General features: G+C 37.0%; 1 protein-coding gene across 1 annotated transcript in view; it reads right to left on the reverse strand.

The window, feature by feature from the left end:
• The window catches only part of ST8SIA4 (ST8 alpha-N-acetyl-neuraminide alpha-2,8-sialyltransferase 4), a 101515-nt gene that overhangs the window by 38353 nt on the left and 37153 nt on the right, over positions 1–26009 (reverse strand). Inside the window, exon 4 of the mRNA XM_068980791.1 lies at positions 21288–21581. Within this exon, the coding sequence (XP_068836892.1) occupies positions 21288–21581 (294 nt within the window). The remainder of the gene's footprint in view (positions 1–21287; positions 21582–26009) is intronic.

Raw genomic sequence — 26009 nt, forward strand, 5'->3', positions numbered from 1 at the left:
TCTTCTAGTTAACCTTTCATCCTGCTTGGAAACTGTTTTGTGCATCTCTGCTCAGTGAGTCCATTCAGCTCATACATCCCACTGGAGGTTCCAGGCATTTGCCAAATTTCTTGGGCTGACGTTCACAAATTACCATGTCTCTTCCTTATATGAATCTCTGAATAATGCAGGAGGGGAATCCATCACTAGAGGAAACCCACACTTCTGTTGCTTTCTTTGCAGTTTTAGACCCCGCCGAGTTCCTGGAATGCTGCGATTCATGGAGTCACAAAGAGTCGACACAACTGAGAGACCGAACTGAACTGAACTGATAATCGGTGAATGGGTAAGCATGCCAAAAAGCATCTGTTCATACCTTCCAAATGTGGAATTATGTGATTTAAAGTATTTTTCCACTTTAATGTAAACTTTTTAATGAAAATTTTTGATTTCATTTCTTGTCTAGTCTGATAGTAATGCCATGCTTTTTACAGTAGTAAAATATTTGTCTGAAACATATTTTGTGTTAATTATTTTCCATAAAATAATCAGCTTACTAATTTTGAAACTGACAGTTAATACTGTTGTAGGCATCTGTTCTAGGGAAAAAAGAAAAAAATATTTTCCAGCTGAATAAACTACAAAATGTGCTGACTTTGCCTATTAGTGACTTTTATTAACAGAGACCTGCTGATGGGTTATATGACTACAACTTTATGAATTCTACAAAGTGTTAATTTCTTTTTTTTTTTTTTTATGGTGACTACCATGAAGCAAAAACAAAGATGAGAGTTTTGGGAAACTGCCAATTTTCCACTCCAACTGTTTCTTTAATTTTTTATTATTTTAAAATAGACACTGCCAAGTAATTATAATGACTGTACAATTTTCCCAAACTCTACTGAAAAACAGACACTTTAATATAAGATCAGGTTGTCATATTGTGAAAATTTTATATATAGCTATAAAGTAATTTCTGTTACAAAGTTTAAAAAATTCTGTTGAGTAAGATGATTTAATGCAATAAAATGCAAAATCATGACTTAAGCTGTAATAATTTTGCCTTAAGATTCACTGATCAAAGGAAAAACTAAAGTTAGATTCTATTAGACTAAATCACCAAAAAATATTAATATAGAATCCCTTGCATTTTAAATTATGGAAGAATATCCAGATGTCACAGGATTGTTTCAGCTATTTAATTTCATCCAAGTGTGAAATGAAAAGATATCATGGGGTACCTGAAATAAGGAAGCTCTAAATCTGAACTCAGTTGCTTGGTGCTACAACTTTATTAATTTTGGCCAATTTCTCTGATTTTATGACAAAGGCCAAGGAAAGTCAGTACATATAAGTCATTCAATGGAACCCATACAAGCTAAGTATCCAAGAATTCCTGGTTACTTTATTACACTATTCCCTTATTCAGTCAGTTCAGGTCAGTTCAGTCGCTCAGTCGTGTCTGACTCTTTGCGACCCCATGAATCACAGCACGCCAGGCCTCCCTGTCCATCACCAACTCCCGGAGTTCACTCAGACTCACGTCCATCGAGTCGGTGATGCCATCCAGCCATCTCATCCTCGGTCGTCCCCTTCTCCTCCTGCCCACAATCCCTCCCAGCATCGGAGTCTTTTCCAATGAGTCAACTGTTTGCATGAGGTGGCCAAAGTACTGGAGCTTCAGCTTTAGCATTTTACTTATCTTTTAAAGAAGGAGAAATGGATTCTCCCACTGACTTTACTGTCTCTAGAAGGACATCAAAGGGTGATATTTCTTCAAAAAGCTTGCTTTAAATGAGTAATTAAAGAATAGGACAAGTAATATGACCCATACTTCCATTATGGTGAACCAATTTGGTGTTGATAGTGGAAATGTATACTGCCTGAAATAAAACCTGTTACATGTTTACTAAGGAATTAATGATAAGATAGTAACTGCCAGCCTAATCTCTGTAACATATTTCATTTGACCACCAACATGGTCGTTGGATGATGGTTTCAGGATAAAAGTTAAAGCACGGTGGAACTGAATGATTGTGAGTTCTTAATACACTAGTACTTGACTGACACTGTCTCCAGGAACATTTAATCAGGGAATATAGCTAAATAATACCATTGCTGTGGTAACAAGGTCCTGAGCTGAAAACTCACATAAAACCAAGAATGCAGCAGGTATTTATCCAATACAGAGCAGTGACTTGTCACCAACAGTTTTTTGTAGTAACCTTAACTGAGATCTAACTTCATGATCCAGTTGGATAAAGACACACAGACAGGGTAAGGGCCACTGCAGCACGAAATATCAGCACTGCTGCTCCCAATGTGTGTTCACTGGGCCTTTATGATTACTTTCCTTTAACCCTAGGGCTTCCCTGGCGGCTCAGACAGCAAAGCGTCTGCCTGTTATGTGGGAGACCTGGGTTTGACTCTGTGTCAGGAAGATCCCCTGGAGAAGGAAATGGCAACCCACTCCAGTTTCTTGCCTAGAGGATTCCACGGATGGAGGAGCATGGTAGGCATGGGGTCTCAGAGTTGGACGCGAGTGAGCAATTTCACTTGTTCCTTTAATTCTAACAATTTATTTTCCATTAAGTAAAAACTACTTATCGGTTATGTATAGCTTACTGCTTATCTAAGCTGCTCTCTCCTGAATATCTTAAATTTAGGTAGTTATTTTTCCTTGAGACAAAAATCTGTTAAATTGCACAGAAGTAAAATCTTTTGAGGGATGAGGAATCCTCATGGCATATACAAAAATTCTACCAAACAGGCAGAATTGTAATTTATGGATGAGGATAATAATAACATATTAGATGGCTAAAATTCATAGGATATGATAAAAACTGTTTGTAAGAATGGAGAAAATACCTTAGGATTTTAACTTCACTTGGGCCCATGAAGTGAGAGTCCCAGTACAATACTAATTGGAGGAAATGACTGCTTAGACGGTAAAGAATATGCCTGCAATGTAGGAGACCCAGTTTGATCCCTGGTTTGGGAAAATCCCCTGGAGAAGGGAATGGCGACCCACTCCAGTATACTTGGCTTGAGAATTCCATGGACAGAGGAGCCTGGTTGGCTACAGTCCATGGGGTGGCAAAAAGTCAGACACAACTGAGCAGCTAACACTTTACCACTTTCAAGAAACTGTACATTTTAAAAGATTTATGGGACACTTGATTCAGTTATATTCCTCAGCAAACTTAGACAATATATAGTCATACTGCTTAAAAATTTATTATACATTTGCCTTTTATTTAAAATTCACAGCTAATTTTTTAATGTATATAAGAAGTCTCTGAATGTAGTCACTGCTAGATCACTTGAACTTAAATGAGAATAGCTTTATGCAGATTAATTCAAGACATATTTTGCATAGTGATCAGTGTTCTTTTTTCTTTAAAGGTCAGAGAAACAAGGGAATTTCTAATGTTATTTATGTATTTTCTACCACTCATTACAAGATTGGGTCTTCAGAGTAGAAGGGAAATAAAAGAACCAAAAGCAAGTAATGAATACAATCCATGAAATACATTCATGAATATTTTGTGTAGATCTTAAAATAGCAGAGAAAACCTTTGCTCTGAATACTAAGTGTCAGTATAGGCATTTTTTAAAATAATGAAAATAAATTTATTTCCTTCCTTAACGTGTTTAAAATAACCATTTTCTTTCAGAAAGCATCATAATCAAACAATAATAGATACGTATATATATACAGAGAAAGAGAGTCTGAAAAACAATAATCAAGAGAAAACATTAATTTACTGAATTATGGAACAAAGACAATATTCCTCAGGTGGCCAGGATGAATTTGTAGATGTTTAGTGTGAATGTTCCCATGCCACACTTCATTATTATGATCTATTTACTTTTTAGTTAGAACTTATTCTTATATTTTCATTCTAACAACTTAGGCAGGTAAAATTTAGTAAGCATTGCTTTCACAATTTTGTGAATCCTGAGCACAGGATGGTTCTTTATGTGTACCCGTTGATTAATTAATAAATTGTGGGAAAGACTAGTTATTCTAGTTTTAACCGCATTATTTGAGTTTCAAGCCTTCCTTATTTCCATGATTTCCTTCTTTTTCAAAATAAGCTGAATGGTTAATGTGATTCCCAGTGGTATCCAGATTCATATTAAAAAAAGTCATTTCCTCCTTCTGCTTGCTGTTTTGCTTCTTTGCTCTAAATAATGAACCCTTAAACAAAACTTCAAAGTCTTTTTTCAGCACAACTTGGCTCTTTTTCATGACTCCATTCACCGTCCCCTTGCACCCAGGCCCCAGGCCCCAACATAATGAACACAGGGTTTTCATACTTTTTCTTAGGTATATAAAGGGATGAATAAGTCAACCTTTTCTCTCATGAAATATACAATATAAAAAGACAGAGAACAATATAAAAAGTAATCATACATTCTGACGATTGTTCTATTCGAAATATACACCCCTTCTGAAGAGAAAAGACGTCCAGGTTAATTTCAGAGAAAGGGACAAGAGTGAGGAATTGTGTCCAGCTGGCTCTTACCTTTAAAGTGAAGAAGCAGAATGATCTAGGTGGAGAAAAGAAAAAAAATGCCTACCAAGGAGAAGCTCCAGGATACATCAATATCAGTGAGTGCTATGAAGGATTCTCTATTCCCCCAAAAGCACTCTAGATACCCTGCAAAGTCTCAATGAGAAGAATCAAGAACTGGAAAACAGGCTGGCTGAGGGCATCCTGGCAATCCCACAGGGTCCTGTTGAGCCATACACGTGTGAATGACCTCTCAGATATAAGTTATTTATGACTGTCACATTCCACAATAAAATATGAATGATGGAAGCTGCCAGAACACAATACCACAGCTCAAGGCCAACTAGATTAAGATATCAAGAAACCCTGCAATGCGGAAGGGTGGATATCAGAGTTGCCAGGAAGGGAAGAAATATTCTATCATGGAAATATCATGATGTTTAAAATACCCATTAAGCAGTCTCTAGCTGCTCAAAAGCATTAAAGAAGGATACATGTTTTACAAAGAAGTATTACAGCTGTGTTGCTCATTAGTCAAAATGGAAACCATATGGAAGTGTTTTTGGCGTAAAACTAAATTTAAAACAAGTAAGCCATTTTCAGAAAGTGTTCCGAGTGAATGTCTCCATTTTCAAAGCTGTCTTTTAAAATTGCTTTTCCTTATACAATTTTGAGTTGATTCAATACTTTAAAATAATCCACTTGTATAACAGAGGTAAACTCAAGTTTCCTGAAGTCTAGTATTGGTCTGCTGCTGCTGCTGCTGCTAAGTCACTTCAGTCGTGAACGACTCTGTGTGACCCCATAGACGGCAGCCCACCAGGCTCCCCCATCCCTGGGATTCTCCAGGCAAGAACACTGAAGTGGGTTGCCATTTCCTTCTCCAATGCATGAAAGTGAAAAGTGAAAGTGAAGTCGCTCAGCCCTGTCCTACTCTTCGCGACCCCATGGACTGCAGCCTACCAGGCTCCTCCGTCCATGGGATTTTCCAGGCAAGAGTACTGGAGTGGGGTGCCATCACCTTCTCCGAGTATTGGTCTAGGTCAGTGTATATTTTTACCGACGATTCTATTGGAAGCCTGGTCTGATTCAACTTCTTCTTCAAGTACATGTCATTCACATGAATTTAGCCTGCAGAGGATCAACCTAATTTTATACAGCCTTTTATCTTTATACTCATTTAAAAGTGACAGATTTTAACATCTAAAAGATAAGTTCAGAAAATAAGGTATTTGATACAGTATTTTTGTTTGAGTCCTACTGGAATAGACATTGATGCTGAAACATGTATGAAAACACAATGTGTTTACCTGTAAGAACCATATTGAAAATCATACACTGTAACAAATGAACTAATATGTGCTTCTTTTAATAGAAAAGTACACGTGACCAACGAAGTAGTTTATAACAGAGAGAGAGAGCTTACACAGATGAGGGGTAAGCTAGAGATGTCACTTGATATCATTTCTGTAAGGTGTATCATTCCTTCCTACATTGAAATCCATAGACTAGGAATTACAACTATGCTCACTGCACTGGGAATTAAATACTCAGCTATAATAGTTTACAGGCTGCAAGCTAAAAGAAAACATAAAATGATTCAGCAAAACTCTGAGAAACTTGGGAGGTTATATTAAGTGATATCCCACTGTTCAACATAATATTATTTAATAAAAATGAAGAAATAAGTTTACTGATCATGAAATAGATAAACTAGAATATATCTTATATCCTGAATAAGAAGAAAAATTCAAGTTATTTAAACGCTTACAATAATAATAGAATAGAAATAATGCAAAGATATAGAGAAAACCAATAGAATGGGAAAGACTAGAGATCGCTTTAAGAAAATTAGAGATATCAAGGGAACATTTCATGCAAAGATGGGCTCGATAAAGGACAAAAATGGTATGGACCTAACAGAAGCAGAAGATATTAAGAAGAGGTGGCAAGAATACACAGAAGAACTATACAAAAAAGATCCTCACAGCCCAGATAATCATGATGGTATGATTACTCACCTGGAATCAGGCATCCTGGAATGCAAAGTCAAGTGGGCCATAGGAGGCACACTATGAACAAAGCTAGTGGAGGTGATGGAATTTAGTGGAGCTATTTCAAATCCTCAAAGATGATGGTATGAAAGTGCTGCACTCAATATGCCAATAAATTTGGGAAACATAGCAGTGGCCACAGGACTTGAAAAGGTCAATATTCATTCCAATCCCAAAGAAAGGTAATGCCGAAGGAGGCTCAAATTACTGCAGGGTTGCACTCATCTCACATGCTAGCAAATTAATGCTCAAAATTCTCTAAGCCAGGCTTCAACAGTACAAGAACCGTGAACTTGCAGATGTTCAAGGTGGATTTAGAAAAGGCAGAGGAACCAGAGATCAAATTGCCAACATCCATTGGAATATTGGAAAAGTAACAGTGTTGCAGAAAAACATCTATTTCTGCTTTATTGACTATGCCAAAGCTTTGACTGTGTGGATCACAACAAACTGGAAAATTCTGTAAGAGATGGGAATACCAGACCACCTGACCTGCCTCTTGAGAAATCTGTATGCATATCAGAAGGCAGCAATTAGAACTGGGCATGGAATGAAAGACTGGCTCCAAATAGGGAAAGGAGTACCTCAAGGCTGTATATTGTCACCCTGCTTACTTAACTTCTATGCAGAGTACCTCATGAGAAAGGTAGAAGAAGCACAAGCTGGAATCAAGATTGCTGGGAGAAATATCAATAACCTCAGATATGCAGATGACACCAGCCTTATGGCAGAGAGTGAAGAAGAACTGAAGAGCCTCTTGATGAAAGTGAAAGAGGAGGGTGAAAAAGTTGGCTTAAAGCTCAACATTTAGAAAACTAAGATCATGGCATCTGGTCCCATCTCTTCATGGGAAATAGATGGGGAAACCATGGAAACAGTGTCAGACTTTATTTTTTCGGGCTCCAAGATCACTGTAGATGTGACTGCAGCCATGAAATTAAAAGACGCTTGCTCTTTGGAAAACAAGTTATGACCAACCTAGACAGCATATTCAAAAGCACAGATATTACTTTGCCAACAAAGGTCCATTTAGTCAAGGCTATGGTTTTTCTAGTAGGCATGTATGGATGTGAGAGCTGGACTATAAAGAAAGCTGAGTGCCGAAGAATTGATGCTTTTGAACTGTGGTGTTGGAGAAGACTCTTGAGAGTCCCTTGGACTGCAAGGAGATCCAACCAGTCCATCCTAAAGGAGATCAGTCCTGAATATTCACTGGAAGGACTGATGATGAAGTTTCAGTAATATGGTCACCTAAAATGAAGAACTGACTCACTGTAAAGAACCTGATGCTGGGAAAGGTTGAAGGCAGGAGGAAATGGGAAGACAGAGGATGAAATGGTTAGATAGCATCACCGACTCAATGGACATGAGTTTGAGTAACCTCCGGGAGTTGGTGATGGACAGGGAGGCCTGGTGTGCTACAGTCCATGGGGTTGCAAAGAGTCAGACACAACTGAGAAACTGAGCTGATCCCAACTCAGAACAATATAGAAGGAAACTCAGTCCTCCAGCACAAGATGAAATTACTAGAAATAAGAAATTCAAGATGGCACAATAATTGCCAACAATATAAATACAGAATGGGAGACTGCTGTATATTAAGCAATGTAAGACAATGTATTATTGAGTATTATTTGACACACACAAGGTCTAGCAAAGCAACCTGCATGGAATAAGTTCTTATATATGTATTATTAGTATACTGTATTTTATATATGTATATATAAAACAGTGTATAACACATTATTTACTCAGTAAATATACATAAGGTATTAATAATATATTAATATATTTTAATAATATACCCCTCATCCAAGGTAAGGAGCAGTGGCTGCACTTTGCTGGAGCAGCCGTGAAGAGATACCCCACGTCCAAGGTAACAGAAACACAAGTAAGATGGTAGGTGCTGTGAGAGGGCAGACACACTGAAACCATACTCACAGAAAACTAGTCAATCTAATCACACTAGGACCACAGCCTTGTCTGACTCAATGAAACTAAGCCATGCCGTGTGGGACGGGTCATGGTGGAGAGGTCTGACACAATGTGGACCACAGGAGAAGGGAATGTCAAACCACTTCAGTATTCTTACCTTGAGAAGCCCATGAATAGTATGAAAAGGCAAAATGATGGGATACTGAAGAGGAACTCCCCAGGTCAGTAGGTGCCCAATATGCTGCTGGAGATCAGTGGAGAAATAACTCCAGAAAGAATGAAGGGATGGAGCCAAAGCAAAAACAATACCCAGTTGTGAATGTGACTGGTGATAGAAGCAAGGTCCAATGATGTAAAGAGCAATATTGCATAGGAACCTGGAATGTCAGGTCCATGAATCAAAGCAAATTGGAAGTGGTCAAACAGGAGATGGCAAGGGTGAACGTCGACATTCTAGGAATCAGAGAACTAAAATGGGCTGGAATGGGTGAATTTAACTCAGATGACCATTATATCTACTACTGCGGGCAGGAATCCCTCAGAAGAAATGGAGTAGCCATCATGGCCAACAAAAGAGTCCGAAATGCAGTACTTGGATGCAATCTCAAAAACGACAGAATGATCTCTGTTCATTTCCAAGGCAAACCATTCAATATCACGGTAATCCAAGTCTATGCCCCAACCAGTAATGCTGAAGAAGCTGATGTTCAATGGTTCTATGATGACCTACAAGACCTTTTAGAACTAACACCCAAAAAAGATGTCCTTTTCATTATAGGGGACTGGGATGCAAAAGTAGGAAGTCAAGAAACACCTGGAGTAACAGGCAAATTTGGCCTTGGAATGCAGAATGAAGAAAGGCAAAGACTAGTAGAGTTTTGCCAAGAAAATGCACTGGTCATAGCAAACACCCTCTTCCAACAACACAAGAGAAGACTCTACACATGGACATCACCAGATGGTCAACACCGAAATCAGACTGATTGTATTCTTTGCAGCCAAAGATGGAGAAACTCTAGACAGTCAGCAAAAACAAGAATGGGAGCTGACTGTTTCTCAGATCATGAACTCCTTATTGCCAAATTCAGACGCAAATTGAAGAAAGTAGGGAAAACCACTAGACCATTCAGGTATGACCTCAATCAAATTCCTTATGATTATACAGTGGAAGTGAGAAATAGATTTAAGGGCCTAGATCTGATAGATAGAGTGCCGGATGAACTATGGAATGAGGTTCGTGACATTGTACAAGACACAGGGATCAAGACCATCCCCATGGAAAAGAAAGGCAAAAAAGCAAAATGACTGTCTGGGGAGGCCTTACAAATAGCTGTGAAAAGAAGAGAGGTGAAAAACAAAGGAGAAAAGGAAAGATACAAGCATCCGAATGAAGAGTTCCAAAGAATAGCAAGAAGAGATAAGAAAGCCTTCCTCAGCGATCAATGCAAAGAAACAGAGGAAAAGAACAGAATGGGAAAGACTAGAGACTGCTTCAAGAAAATTAGAGATACCAAGGGAATATTTCATGCAAAGATGGGCTCGATAAAGGACAGAAATGGTATGGACCTAACAGAACCAGAAGATATTAAAAAGAGGTGGCAAGAATACACAGAAGAACTGTACAAAAAAGATCTTCATGAACCAGATAATCATGATGATGCGATCACTCATTTAGAGCCAGACATCTTGGAATGTGAAGTCAAGTGGGCTTTAGAAAGCATCACTACGAACAAAGCTAGTGGAGGTGATGGAATTCCAGTTGAGCTATTTCAAATCCTGAAAGATGATGCTGTGAAAGTGCTGCACTCAATATGCCAGCACATTTGGAAAATTCAGCAGTGGCTACAGGACTAGAAAATGTCAGTTTTCATTCCAATCCCAAAGAAAAGCAAAGAATGCTCAAATACCACACAATTTCACTCATCTCACACGATAATTAAGTAATGCTCAAAATTCTCCAAGCCCAGCTTCAGCAATACGTGAACCGTGAACTTCCAGATGTTCAAGCTGGTTTTAGAAAAGGCAGAGAAACCAGTGATCAAATTGCCAACATTCGCTGAATCATGGAGAAAGCAAGAGATTCCAGGAAAACATCTATTTCTGCTTTATTGACTAGGCCAATGCCTTTGACTGTGTGGGTCACAATAAACTGTAGAAAATTCTGAAAGAGATGGGAATACCAACTACCTGACCTGCCTCTTGAGAAATCTGTATGCAGGTCAGGAAGAAACAGTTAGAACTGGACATGGAACAACAGACTGGTTCCTAATAGGAAAAGGAGTACATCAAGGCTGTATATTGTCACCCTGCTTATTTAACTTCTATGCAGAGTACATCATGAGAAATGTTGGGCTGGAAGAAGCACAAGCTGGAATCAAGATTGCTGGGAGAAATATCAATAACCTCAGATATGCAGATGACACCACCCTCATGGCAGAAAGTGAAGAGGAACTAAAAAGCCTCTTGATGAAAGTGAAAGTGGAGAGTGAAAAAGTTGGCTTAAAGCTCAACATTCAGAAAATGAAGATCATGGCATCTGGTCCCATCACTTCATGGGAAATAGATGGGGAAACAGTGGAAACAGTGGCAGACTTTATTTTTTTGGGCTCCAAAATCACTGCAGATGGTGATTGCAGCCATGAAATTAAAAGACGCTTACTCCTTGGAAGAAAAGTTATGACCAACCTAGATAGCATGTTGAAAAGCAGAGATATTACTTTGCCAACAAAGGTCCGTCTAGTCAAGGCTATGGTTTTTCCAGTAGTCATGTATGGATGTGAGAGTTGGACTGTGAAGAAAGCTGAGCATCGAAGAATGGATGCTTTTGACCTGTGGTGTTGGAGAAGACTCTTGAGAGTCCCTTGGACTGCAAGGAGATCCCACCAGTCCATTCTGAAGGGGATCAGCCCTGGGTGTTCTTTGGAAGGAATGATGCTAAAGTTGAAGCTCCAGTACTTTGGCCACCTCATGCGAAGAGTTGACTCATTGGAGAAGACTGTGATGCTGGGAGGGATTAGGGGCAGGAGGAGAAGGGGATGACAGAGTATCAGATGGCTGGATGGCATCACTGACTCGATGGATGTGAGCCTGAGTGAACTCTGGGAGTTGGTGATGGACAGGGAGGCCTGGCGTGCTGCGATTCATGGGGTCGCAAAGAGTCGGATACAACTGGGCTACTGAACTGAACTGAACTGAATATATTTTAATGTATTATAGATTATATTATATAGGAATATATTTTGTGAGTATGTATATACAGCATATATGAACATTTCTTTTATTTTTCACATATGCAAAAAATAAACACTTCTCCAGAGATAATTTTCCTTAATTTGCATTTATAGAAAGATCTATGCTTTTTAACAATAACTGCAGAAATCAAAGAAATAATAATTCAATAGATAAATGGCCCCATAACAAACATATATAATTATCTCGTCTATAGCTTCATATATGCACGTACATATTTATGTGTGTATATGAACGTGTTTGTGTGTGTGTAACATTCCGATGAGGATCTTAATTAATTCTGGTCTTGAAAAACATGAAGAATATTTAAATTCCTAGACAAATGACTTTAAAGCAGGAATATTTTAGAAAGTTACCTCAGTTATTGTGAAAATCAAAAGTTAAATGATGCCTCCCTTAAGATTATAGAGAGGATATTCCTGAGAATATTTATGAAAATTCAGTACAAATGTTTGTGGCATTTTGAATATTCATGTGAGTAAGAAAACTAAAGAATAGAACCAGTGAAATTCAAAGCCCAAAGGATCTCGATGATTATTTATGTCAATATCCACATTTTATAGAATATAAATCTGAGGCTCAAGATTGTAAACAGTCTTGTCTATGGTCAGAATAAGAAGGTTTTGTTTTGACTGTCTTTAGAGGTCAAACTCCTAAGTAATTTTTAAAAATTCTGTAAGCCAGTGTTCTCAGTTTGGATCAATATAAAAACATGTTTTAAAGAGAATAAGTATTTTTTCTCAGAACCCAAGAAATACATCTGTGAACTCCAATTTGAATGACATTGCTGTAGGTCATGAGGGTTATCCCAAGCATTTCAAATAGAAATTCTTAATTCCAAGCAAATTTAATGCAGTCATATAGTCAACTTATCTCACATTTGCACATTTCTTTTGTAGTTGCAAAATTATCTTTCAAAGAAAAAAATCATTTGGAATTTTTCTCAAATACAAGGGTAGATACATATTCTAAGCTAAAAGTTAAGGAAGAAATTCATAAAGAGAATTCATATAAAATATTAAAGAATTTGTATGAATTGAATTTATCATTTCCTTAAAAATCATTTTGGTGAAGATATTCGTTTACAAAATTGTTGGATAACTTTAGAATTATTAACTATGAAGTTTACATCACTGAACACTATGCATGTTTATCAATCTCAATGATCACCAGCGAATCATCAATCCTAGTATTTATTCTGATTAATACAAAGTATTAGCTTGTCAACGTAATGAGTATAGTCCTTATTATAGCATTTATATTAAAACAAATTATTAATTAGAATGTGGTGACAAAATAGGGTAATTGCCTTATTTTTGCTTTGGTAGAATTCAAATAACAAAACTGGATCATAAAAATTTATAATATAATTAAAGAGGATATTTTACTTTTGCTTTAAGTACTTCAATAATAGTTCATAATATTTGCCAGGAAGCAAAGCACTCAAATAGAAATGTTTGAATACTTTTTCCAAAACTATTTATATAAACAAATCTAAAATTTAAATCAATTAATCTCTTTAAGGGGCTGCCCAGGTGGTGCTAGTGGTAAAGAACCTATTTGTCAATGCAGGAGACATAAGAGATGTGGGTTCGATACCTAGGTCAGGAAGATCCCCTGGAGGAGGACACAGCAGCCCATTCCAGTATTCTTGTCTGGAGTATCCCACGGACAGAGAAGCTTGGAGGGCTATGGTCCATAGGGTTGCAAAGAGTCAGACACAAATGAAGTGATTTAGCATGCACAAGCTCTTTAAGAGAGACATCTGAACAAAGTTAAGCATATTCTAAGGGAATACAGATGAAAACTACAAATAAACTCTTCAAAGTACAAACTCAAAAGAAATTGCAGAAAGTACACATGATTCTAATTTAGAACACTTTACATATAATATATTTATGCATACAAAATATAATTTCAAAATATGCTCATTTACTTATTGCCTGGAATTCTTAAGAAATTATCCATTGTAGTTGGTAGTGGAACTGAGAAGCTACTTTATGCACTGCTTAATTTTCTTTGACATAATGATAAAAACAGTAAGAAAATAAAAGTATAATCATCCCATTATTAACAATAGCACTTGACTATCGTGAATCAAACTATAGTAATTATAAAACTAGAATTTTTTGTCTAACATTATATATTTTGCAAAATATATATTTAATATATCTTATAGAATAATTCAATTGCATATTAAATCACATTATTGGGTTGAATTCTTTTCAGATTTCAGGTTATACATTGATAAGTTTGTTTTCAATATAGAAAGAAGAAACCTTGATTTTTACATTTTGTAATCACATTTTTTAAATTTCAACAAGTCATTTTAAAGTTTCAAAATTCCTTCTTCACTCTTAAAGTCTTAGGAAAATTGTTGCATTCTTCAAAGGGAAATTACAACATAGTAATAAGAGTATCAGACATGTGAAGCTTCAGAATAAATACAAACGAACAGCTTGCAATCCCAAACCAGTGTAACATTGATGCATTCACTTTAATTTGTAATTATAGTTTATTTTTTTAAATTTTTTCCCATTTGACTACTCTTTCATTATTTTGTAAGACTGTTTCAAAATTAGAAAATAAGATATTTTCCCCTCCTGTTTCACTTAACATGGCTTGGAAAGAATGACCACACATCAAACGCCATCATCAAATTCTGTAATTGATGGTTATATTCTCAGAGCTTTAAAACACGTACAATTAATTTGATGCTTAAAGTTGGTAAGCCATCATAATTTTCAGAGAGGAAAAAATTTAAATCATGAAGCTTGACAGTATGGAAACTAAATGATTCTCATGGGTGTTCAAGGACTTTTTTGCTTTCCAAATCATTTAAAATTTCTACTTGTAACTGTAGTACTTGGAAGAGGCTTTCCATTTTAATACTGTGATGATGTGCACCATAAAATGCATGGACTGCATGAAAGACCTCTCATGGGACACAACTCTAATAATCCATAGAGGATACAAAACTCTCTAAACTATTTTCCTGAATTGTATTAACCACAGGGTTTCAGAGACATGTGAAAAAATACGTAAAGAATATATCTTTGGGGAGTTTGCTCATGGTTTCACATCATGTGAATCTTGTTTCATCAGTATTCCCACTTCCTTATTTTCTTTCTGAGTCTCAGTAACTTTGTAGAGTACAAATATTATGTTGAAATGCTACATTTGCGTGAATCAATGTGTTAATTTCATTAGTCCCATAAATGCAACAACCTTTGACAAACATCATGTGTACAAATTTCCAATGTACTTGAAAGGTCAAAGGTAAATTTAGGGCTACTTTTTGTACCCTAGGCCACAGTTGAGAACTTGACCTTGAGGGGAAAGATGCTGATGTGTAAGCATGAAAGTAGCAAGTTAAGTTCTTTCTGGAGAATACAAAATAAGTCTTGTCAAAAATACCTAAAGTACAGTAATCAAAAGAAAGCGTATCACTGACTTCACTAGTAGTCAGAAGCTTGACTCTGTTGTTCTTTGGAATAAAATGTTTAGAAAATGGTGAGATATTTTATATGTATAACGTTTATGGAAGAAAAGTGAATAAGACAACATAAAAGGAGAGGACTGATGAAGTAATTAGTAAAAAGTTTTGCACTAAATGTTTAAAATAAATGCAAAGGGGCTATATGAATTTACTGTTGTTAAAGATATATAATTCTATCTAGAGTCTAACTTACTGAAAATGCCCTATTTCAACCATTCCTCTGATTGTTTTGCTGTTTTCAGCAAATGGAGAGAGAAAAACCAGAACCTAGGGAATAAAGTAATAAATCCAAAGTTTATGCAGAGATGCAAAAACCCAAAATAGTCAACACAATATTGATGGAGGAATAGAGTCAGAGGACTGACAATACCTGACTTCAAGATAATACAATATTGTAAAGTAAAACAAATAAATAAAACTGAGGGGAAAAAAAGACTTACCATAAAGCTTCAGTATTCAGGACAATATAATGTTGGCAAAGAATGGACAAAATAGATCAAATGGAACAGTTAAAGAGCCCAGAAATAGACCCTCCCAAATTTAGTTAACTAATGTTTGAAAAAGAAGCAAAAGTAATATAAAAAGGCAGACAGTCTTTTTAAGAAATGGTGCTGGAACTATTGGCCATCCTCATTAAAAAATGACTCCTGATAAAGAACTTGACACCTTTCACAAAAATTAACTAAAAGTGGGTGATAGATCTAAACATAGAATGCAAAACTATAAAGCTCTTAGATGATGACTCGTAAGACAATCTAAATAACTTTGGGTTGGTGATGACTTTTCAGATACAACACAAAAAGCACAATCAATGAAAAAATAATTGGTAAATTTGACTTCATTAAGACAATGGGAACAGAATGAAAAGACAAGTCACTGTCTGGGAGAAAATATTTTCCAAAGACAATTCTGATAAAGGCTAATTATCTAAAATACATACACAAAAACTCTCCAATAAGAAAACTAACTTGACTAAAAAAAAAAAAAGGGCCGAAGATTTCAACAGACGTCTCACTAAAGAAGAGATGCAGGTGGAAAATAAGCATATTCTAAGATGCTTCACATCGTATGTTATAAAAGAAATGTAAATTAAAATAATTGAAAGTGAAAGTCACTCAGTCGTGTCTGACTCTTTGCAACACCATTTACAGCCCATGGAGTTCTCCCGGCCAGAATACTGGAGTGGATAGCCTTTTCCTTCTCCAGGGGATCTTCCCAACCCAGGGATCGAACCCAGGTCTCTGGCATTGCAGGCAGATTCTTTACCAGCTGAACCACAAGGGAAGCCCAAGAATACTGGAGTGGGTAGCTTATCCCTTCTCAAGCAGATCTTCCTAACCCAGGAATCGAACCAGGGTCTCCTGCATAGCAGGCAGATTCTTTACCAACTGAGCTACCAGGGAAGGTACTACATACCTATTAGGATGACCAAAATCACCTACATATAAACTGAAAACACCAAATGCAGAGAAGGCTGTGGAACAACACCAATTCTCAATCATTGTTAGTTTGAGTGTAAAATGATACAGTCACTTTGGAAGACAGTTAATCAGTTTCTTACAACACCAAACACTCTTATCATGTTGCTGCTGCTAAGTCGCGGCAGTCGTGTCCAACTCTGTGAGACCCCATAGACGGCAGCCCACCAGGCTTCTCCGTCCAGACAAGAATACTGGAGTGGGGTGCCATTTCCTTCTCCAGTGCATGAAATTGAAAAGTGAAAGTGAAGTCGCTCAGTTGTGTCCGACTCTTCACGATCCCATGGACTGTAGCCCACCAGGCTCCTCCCTCCATGGGATTCTCCAGGCATAAGACCCAGCAATCAAATGAGCTGAAAATGATGTCCACTCAAAAACCTGCACACAGACGTTTTTAGTAGCTTTATTCATAATTGCTAAAACTTAGAAGAAATAGACGAATGAATAAACTGGTACATCAAAACAATGAAGCATTATTTAGCCCTAAAAAGGAATGAGGTACCAAGTGGTAAAAAGATAAGAAAGAAACTTAAAGGCATACTACTAAGTGAAAGAAACCAATATGAAAAGGCTACATACTGTATGGTTCTAACAATATGACATTTGGGAAAAGGCAAAAAGCTATGGAGAAAGTAAAAACATCAGTGCTTGCTATGGGTTAATGGGAGAAAGGGATGAACAGTCTGAGCACAGATGATTCTTAGGACAAGGAAACTTTATATGATACTATAATGGTGGATACATGTCATATAACATCTGTCAAAAACCATGGAATGTACAATTAAGGGTAAACTCTGGTATCAAGTATGGACTTTGGGTGATGATCTATAAAGTCAGGTCCACTAATTGTAACAATATAGGTCTCTACTGGAAGATTTTGACCACGGAGACCATGCATGTGTGGGGGCAGGGATTATATGGAACATCTCTGCACCATCTTCTCAATTTTTCTGTGAACATACAATGGCACTAAGAATAGTCTACTGGAAAAGTATTCATTCACAGTAACCTTGAATTTTCTTATTAGTTTCCTACAATCAAGGTATCCTTAAAAATATTTGTATTTAATCTTAAGATATCACTGGTGTGTGTACGTGTGCATGCTAAGTCACTTCAGTCATGTGCACCTCTTTGAGACCCACCAGGCTCCTCTGTCCATGGAATTCTCCAGGCAAGGATACTGGAGTGGGTTGCCATGCCCTCCTCCAGGGGATCTTCTCGACCCAACGTAAGGATCGAATCCGCGTCTGTTATGTCGCCCGGCAGGCATCCAGTTCTTTACCACTATTGCCACCTGGGAAACCCGAGTGTGTATATGTGTATGTATGCACATGTGTATATGGATGTGTACATGTAAGCATATATGTATATGTGTGTGTGTGTGTGTGTGTGTGTGCGTGTGTGTGTGTGTGTGTGTGTGTGTGTGTAAGACAGGACAGAGTGACTTCTTTGTTTTTCTATGAATCAATGATATTCAATTTTTAACACATCAAAAAAGAAGATGTGTGGAGAAATAAAGATTTCACTAAAGGTAAATTCATAGGCAATTATAAAAGTTAGTATTATTTTAACAATGGTTTGTAACTACTGTCATCTGTTTTTATATGATTTAAGAGATTAACACATTAAAAATTATTAGTGTGAAATCTAGGATTACTGTAACTTTGGTTTATATCTAAATCTTGTTTTCTACATAATTTAGGATACTAAGGCATTAAAAATACTAGTTTATGTTTTGGGACACACTATGTATAAAAATATAATTTTGTGACACCAACAATGGAAAGTAGTGGGGAGAAAACTTTTTGTGTGTTACTGAAGTTCAGCTGGTATAAATTCAAATAAAAGTGTTATAACTTTAAGATTTCAAATGAAATCCCCATGGTAACCACAAAGAAAATAGCTCTAGAATACACACAAAGGAAATGAGAAAGAAATTCAAATGTTTCACTACACACACAGACACACAAAATACCAAAAAACAAAAGAGTAATATAAGAACAGGAGTGACTATACCAACGTCAGACAAAACAAATTTTAACTTAAAAAAATTACAAGAAACAATAAAGGACATTATACTAAGTGAAATAAGCCAGTCATAAAAAGACAAATACTGTATTACTACACGTATATAAGTTAGTTGAGTTGTCCTGGAGAAGGCGATGGCACCCCAATCCAGTACTCTTGCCTGGAAAATCCCATGGACACAGGAGCCTGGTGGGCTGCAGTCCATGGGGTCGCTAAGAGTCAGACATGACTGAAGCGACCTAGCAGCAGCAGTTGTCCAAATCATAAAAACAGATAGTAGCATGGTGACTGCCCGTGAGTGGGGGGACCAGGGGATGGGGAGCCATTGTTTAACCGATGAAGAGTTTCAGTCTGCGAGAGGAAGAGAGTTCTGCATATGGATAGTAGTGATAGGCGTACAACAAAACTAACGCACTTCATACCACTAAATTGCACACTTAAAATGGTTGAGATGGTAGATTTTCTGGTATGTGTGCTTTATCACAATTTTTAAATGAAGGAAAAAATATAGACCAAATTAAGTGAAGTGAGTGAAGTTGCTCAGTCGTGTCTGACTCTTTGCGACCCCGTGGACTACCAGGCTCCTCCGTCCTTGGGGTTCTCCAGGCAAGAATACTGGAGAGGGTTACCATTTCCTTCTCCAGGCGATCTTCCCAACCCAGGGATCGAACCCTGGTCTCCCGCTTTGGAGGCAGACGCTTTAACCTCTGAGCCACCAGGGAAGCCCAAATTAGATTTTGTTAAAATTAAATTCCCGTACATCAAGGGCACCATTTAGAGAGTGAAAGCAAACCACAGACTGGAAAAAATATTGGCAATACACTTTATTAATAAAGAAATTAAAAAGATATGTTCCTAGCACAACACTTTACGAAGTTTCTCTCTATTAAGAACTCTTTTTTTTTCCAGACTCAATCTGTAATTACAGGAATCAGTAACTTAAAAAAAAAATACTTATCTTCTGAATGCATGTATTTTATCTTTGTTAAAACTTCATGCCAAATGTCAAGAGAATGAAAGTTGAATAACCAGGATCTAATTGCAAGAATGCAATCTACTTGTGTGCAGAATAACAATTAAAAAAAAAAAAACTGTCTCAAGAATTAAACAAAGAAATGACAAATTCCTGAAGGAAATTATCTCAATAACAAAACAAAACAGAAAACACCTTAGCTCAGTCCAAATGACAGTGTATAAAGTAAGCTATTTTAAACTCTGAGTTTGGAAAGATTTTTCTTTTGGGACTTCTGTCCATTGGATTTACTTGGTACCCTGAACTCGCCCATCATTTTCATGTCCACTGACTTTGCTCTACATTTTTATCATTTTATGAGTAAATTAACCAAAAGCCTCTATGGTCTTTGTATCTCTAGCACTTTTCCTTGTCAATACAGTCTGCAGTTACAAGATTTAATCTCCTAAATTCACATATCTAATGATGCTTCATGAAGGATAAAACTGATTATCTTCCGAACCAGATCACAAAAGTTATTTTGTATCCTATTGCACCAAAATGGACTCCATTATTACACACATTTACAACTCATTAAATTATTTTCCTGCCTCAGTTTGCTCTAATGATGCAATAACATTTCCTTCTGGTTTCTTCTTTTTTCCCCTGACAATCACTTTAAAGTTCTTAAAAATCACTTCTTGCATTAAAAGTCCAGTTCAGACGTTAGATTTTCGGGACTTCTTTGTTAGCATGAGGAACAAATTCTACACTTCAGACAATATTCCCCCTTATCATTGTTTATGCCTTAGCTAACTTTACAGGCCTCTATTTCTACCAGAAAGCCTATGCATTCCTCTAAAGCAGTGATCAGCTCTTCAATTTTGAATCTACAGTATCTGACATTCAGTAGATATTTAATAAATATTCAGTATTGCTTATCTTTGTGTTATGCATGTTACACACACATGTATGCGCAACTGAATTTACCCTTTTGGTTATTTGCCACTTTGAAACAAGAGTCTACTCCTGAGGTCTTTCTGTTGAGCTTGTATTAATAAAAGGAAAATATTGACATAATCCATAAAAGTGGCATCTGTGACTTTAGTGGGGAAGCATTAAGGCATATTATCTCAGCCAGCTTTATCACTCGTTGGCCTCTTAACTACAGATGGGATTTAATTACTTCTTACAGACATTTAACATTTAAGCTTCCACAACATTGCCCACTAGCTATTTAGCACTTCTGTTCATAGTTTTTACCCCAAATTCATCAAATTATACTATGAATTCTTATTATTCTTTAATGCAGCAACATATAAAAATCAGTCGTTTGTTCATAAGCAGATAGAAGTAAGTGCCAATATCATACGTTTGCCTTTTCAAAGAAGAGAAGTGCTAAAATGAAGTAGTCGGTAAATAAAATTCATGTTGGTAAGCAGAGTAGCCATTATAAAACAATGGAAACTATTTCTATATACACATATATATATATGTATATATAAATTACTGAAGTTCCTTCTGGTCTAGGGAAACTGTGTAAGTATATGCACCATTGTACCAAGGACAGACTGGTCCTTTGCAGACACTTACCCTCTGACAGCATGAATAAGTCTCAGTGATGGATAAGCAGTCCGCACTTTCAGTTTATTCTTAAGGATTAACGCATTAACCCACTCCACGTGCTTCTCTCCTCCTTTGACCATGAAAGCAGGGATCCAAAGGACACTGTCATTCAGCATGGAAAGTCTATGCACAAATTTTTCTCTGTCACTCTCATTCCGAAAGCCTCCAAACGCTCTTTGTACAACTGATGGATTCATGGTAATAAAATCTGATTTAGTTCCCACATCTGCAGCAAACTCCACCACAGGGGCTAGATTACACCTGAAGAGGGAAAAAATTAACGGATAAATGAAAAGTAAGTATGAAGCATTCACTTATAAAATAGCATTCATGAAAAGAAAAAGCAGAATGAGCATGTTTTTTGTTTTTTAGTTTTTTTTAACCAGGTAGGGAAAAAACATAATCTGCGTGGTAAAATTACATTTTCAGCAAGTCAACACACTTTCAGGAATACAGTACTGTCTTCAATAAGGATTATAATGGGGCTCAAATTGTCATTTATACTAACACAACCTGGTGTTGAATAATGCTCATTGCTATTATCTTCATAAAACCACATGATATGAATTCCTAATAAGGGAATTTATGATGGTAAATTCATAAGAGCTCAGCCATGAAGTAGGCAGTCTAAGCCACATGTTGTTCTAGAAGTAAGTAAAATACACTTGACCTGATAGTCTAACCTGCACCACTTCTCAAGCTTAAGTTACTTCAACAAGTTTCTAAACATATGTAAGTGGAGATGGTTTTTCGGTACCCTGAGGTTAAGGAAAAAATATAACTCCTTGCAACATTTTCCACAAACCTATTTGTAATTGCTTTCCCTAGGCCTAAATGGGGAGGAAAAGTAAGAAAATGGAGTTACTGCATTTAATATGCCTTTTTGAGATGTTACCAGAGAAAAATCCTCTACCAAGGGATCAGATATCTTTCTGTCCCTTTTGAGGACATCCTCAAAATGCCTGCCTTCACTACTAATCAGACATGAGCCCTTTGTGGAGGAGGACCCCTGTTCTCACTACCCGAGCTCCTGGGCCTCACCAAGTACCTGATTCTGATTCTACTCTTGTAACCTGATTTTTACATGTTAAGAAAGCTTTGGAAAGCACCTGGAATTTGTCTTCCACTTGTGATACTTCGATTCTGTCACAAAGAGTTCTGGATTTGATGAAACTTAAAAAACAAGTTTTAAATTTTACAATAGTTTAACTTGCTAAAAAAAAGGCACATTTTAATTAGTTGATCAGTGAAAAATTAGATTTTTAACAAACAAGAGTTTGTTATTTGGAAAAAAAAATAATTTGAACCTATCCATTCATGAAAACACACTCTCACACGCATAGATTTTTTTTTTGTTTTCTTTTCTTTTTGGTTGTTTACATCAGCCTTTCAAGTGAAGGGAAGATAAACTAATTTCCTCTTGCTGCATTTTTGCAGGTTTGACTGCATTATGCAAGTTTCTCACATTTCTCTACCTGCTGCATTTCTCCACATTAATTAAATTCTCAAACCAGTTAAATTTAATTAGAAAGTAAAGTGTGTGTTCTTCTATTAAAATTATTGGCTTATATATAGTTCCTTATCTCTCTTAATTAATATATCTGATTACTTCCTAGGTCTCTGACAACACTTACCTAACACAACCAATATCTTTCATCTCAAACAATTAAGCAGAGTCTCTGTTATCTAGGCTGAGCTACTGAGAGAAAACAAAGTTAACACACCATATTATTTAGAAATAATCTCAAGTCATATAACTTTAATTATACCCACTAGATTATGTGATAGAGTATTAATCTGTCTCCATCCGTGATCCATGCACTGTTGGAGATTAGTTATTCCTCATTCCTTTCACAGTAAGAATACTAGCGATGGGACTGCCCTGGGAAAGAACAGCTACATCTTATAGTGTAACTCACGGAAGACTAAGGATATGATTATTTTTAAAGTCTTAAAATGCACTCCCCATCAGCTTCAAAAGTAGTCTAAAACTCTAACCAAGCTGATTATAAGATGGATTTGGAAACTGTGGAAATACCTTCTGAACAGCATGGGTACAGACACTTCCCCTTCCTTAGGTAAAAAATAGACAGCGCTTGCTAGCATGACAGTTAACATGTTCCTGTCTGGGGAGACAGCTTCAGACAGATCTTTCTGCTGTAATGATACCTCAGCCATCCTTTTCAGAGGATTCTACCAGATGAAAAACAATATCTATAAATGTCATTTTCTCTATAATTGTACAAGTAATCAGAGCCAACCCTGTTCAAGACAGCCAAGATAACATCCCAATGAATTAGCTTTTCAGGAAAAAAAAAAAAATGACTTAGTTTATGCTTTTCATTCCTTTTTCTGATCACATGTTTAAAAGCCCCTTCACATCTCGTGTTTGCAAACACCCACTCTTTAGAACAGCCTCAGCTCAGTTTCTGAAACAGGACTGTCTGGCCAGATGTTATTGAAGAGTTATTAAGGTAGGCATCAATAAAGCTGGGTGCTGAAAGGCAGGGACTTTCCACCTGGGAAACAAAAGGAAACTGACAGAATAACAAGATTTCTGGAGAACAGGGGTCATTAAGAGGGAACTAACGTATCTGAGGAGGTAAAAAACGCTAAGTGGCCGTGATGTAAATCGAAAGGGCATCAGGCGATCAAAGAATCATCAGTCCACCTGAGCTTTGCTGTAAAGTTTCCATGACCGAAGCACAGCCAATCAGGCTTTGTGAAGGATGGAAATGGAAGTACTGAAAATAGCTCGACAGAAGGACACACTGTAACATTTAGACTATGCGGGCTCCATAAGCCTGCTTGTTCTTTTTGTTTGGAGTGCCTATGCCTAAGGAAAGATTAATATCATGTCCACATGTGGCCAGCAAATTAACTTTGCTGCGGTTGGATTAGATATGTAGTCACATAATTAGCTGAATCATATAATCAGGGCAAGCATTAAGGAAGCCAAAATAACCAACCAGCTGTGTTGTACTCCAGCAATTCAGGAGACTTGTGAACTTCACAGCATTACTAGTAGCAATGGTGCTGACTGAGCAAGATTATAAATAGGTTTGCAATCACACATTCTTCATCTTCCTTTTTAATAAATCTTCTCAGGAATTACAATAATCAAAAGTAGCCAGAATGGGTAGCAAGCATTTATGAATCATTATTTAAGTTATTCTTAATCTTGTAAAATTAAAGAGTGCCTGACTTTTAAATGGTGGATTTCTGCGAGTCAAAACTACTGAGTATATAAGAATATTTAATGCACTCAAGTTCCGCTTCTTCAGCCAAGTTAAATTTGTGTGTGTGTGTATTAGATGCTCAGTCATGTCCAACTCTTTTTCGACCCCATAGACTGTAGCCCACCAGGCTCCTCTGTCCATGGGATTTCCCAGGCAAGAGTACTGGAGTGGGTTGCCATTCCCTTTTCCAGAGGATCTTCCCAACATAGGGATGGAACCCTGATCTCATGCATCGCAGACAGATTCTCTATCATCTGAGCTACCAGGGAAGCCCCACATTTTTATACTGACCAACTATTTTAACATATCATAAACATGAAACCATATCTAAGAATTAGGTATGGTGGCCAAATTCACTGCTTATTCAAAGCTGCCCAATTTTCAATTTGTTTGTGTTTATTTTCCAAGACTGATTAAAAACCTTTGGGAATGCCGCCAGCTCCATTTCCACCCTAGACCTCTGAAATTTCTTCTGTGACCTCAAGCTAGATGTGATGCCCTCTCAACAGTCCTTTTATGTAGAATTGAAGGCACTTTCATTTATCTCACGGCCATATAAAATATTCTTTCATGCATTTTAATTTTAATTCATTTAATTTTTAAGGAAAGCTGTGTTTATTTCACAATAATCGCTCAAGACCACCTAATTCTCCAGCAAGACATATCTTTTAGACTTGTCAATATTCTCTGCATTTCCCTTAAGTTATGGCTGAACAGTCGTCTAACCAACTAGGAGGTCCCTCTTTCAAAAGTTCAACAGATATGCCTTAAGAGTTCATTGTGCAAATACAACACATTGCTCAGAATTGTTTTCTTTTTTTCGGGCTCTCTTACACTTTGTGCTAGTTGGCAATGATGTAATCTGGCCAAAGTATGATCCTGACATTTATTATTAGTAATAGCAATAAGAAAATGCTCAGTTAGCCACATGTTTACGTATCCCACAGTGTGAGCTATATACCCTTGTGCTACCTAGAGAACTAGTCATTTGAGACACTGAGGAGAAACAGCAGGCACTGTGATACAAGAGGCTGTTAATAACAACTCAGGGGATCACAGCCTTATCTTTATTTATTCTTTCTCACATTAATGTTCAGACAAGTTCCAATCACATAATTTTACAAACACATCCTTTTTTCTGTTAGCCAATCTCACTGTGTATTTTGCTGTACTTACACTGAAATCCCTTAACTCAAACCATCATAACCTTGGAACCACATCTGTCAGCTGGCAACGAAACGGGAGACGACCTCTTTTCTTTTCTGCCCTGAGAGGAAGCACATGGTTCCTAGCTGCTCCCATCCTGTTTTTGAGCTTGAAGAGTCAAGAGAACAGTGACTCTCTAATACCTGGCTTTGTTCTAGGCTTTGTGGTTACCCTCTCAAAACTGCTAGGGGAAGCCGAAGCATGCAACCTCTCAGCCTCTCTGGCTTTTCCTGAGGTGAAGTCA

The sequence above is a fragment of the Capricornis sumatraensis genome, chromosome 9 (genome assembly GCF_032405125.1).
Source record: "Capricornis sumatraensis isolate serow.1 chromosome 9, serow.2, whole genome shotgun sequence".
Taxonomy (NCBI): domain Eukaryota; kingdom Metazoa; phylum Chordata; class Mammalia; order Artiodactyla; family Bovidae; genus Capricornis; species Capricornis sumatraensis.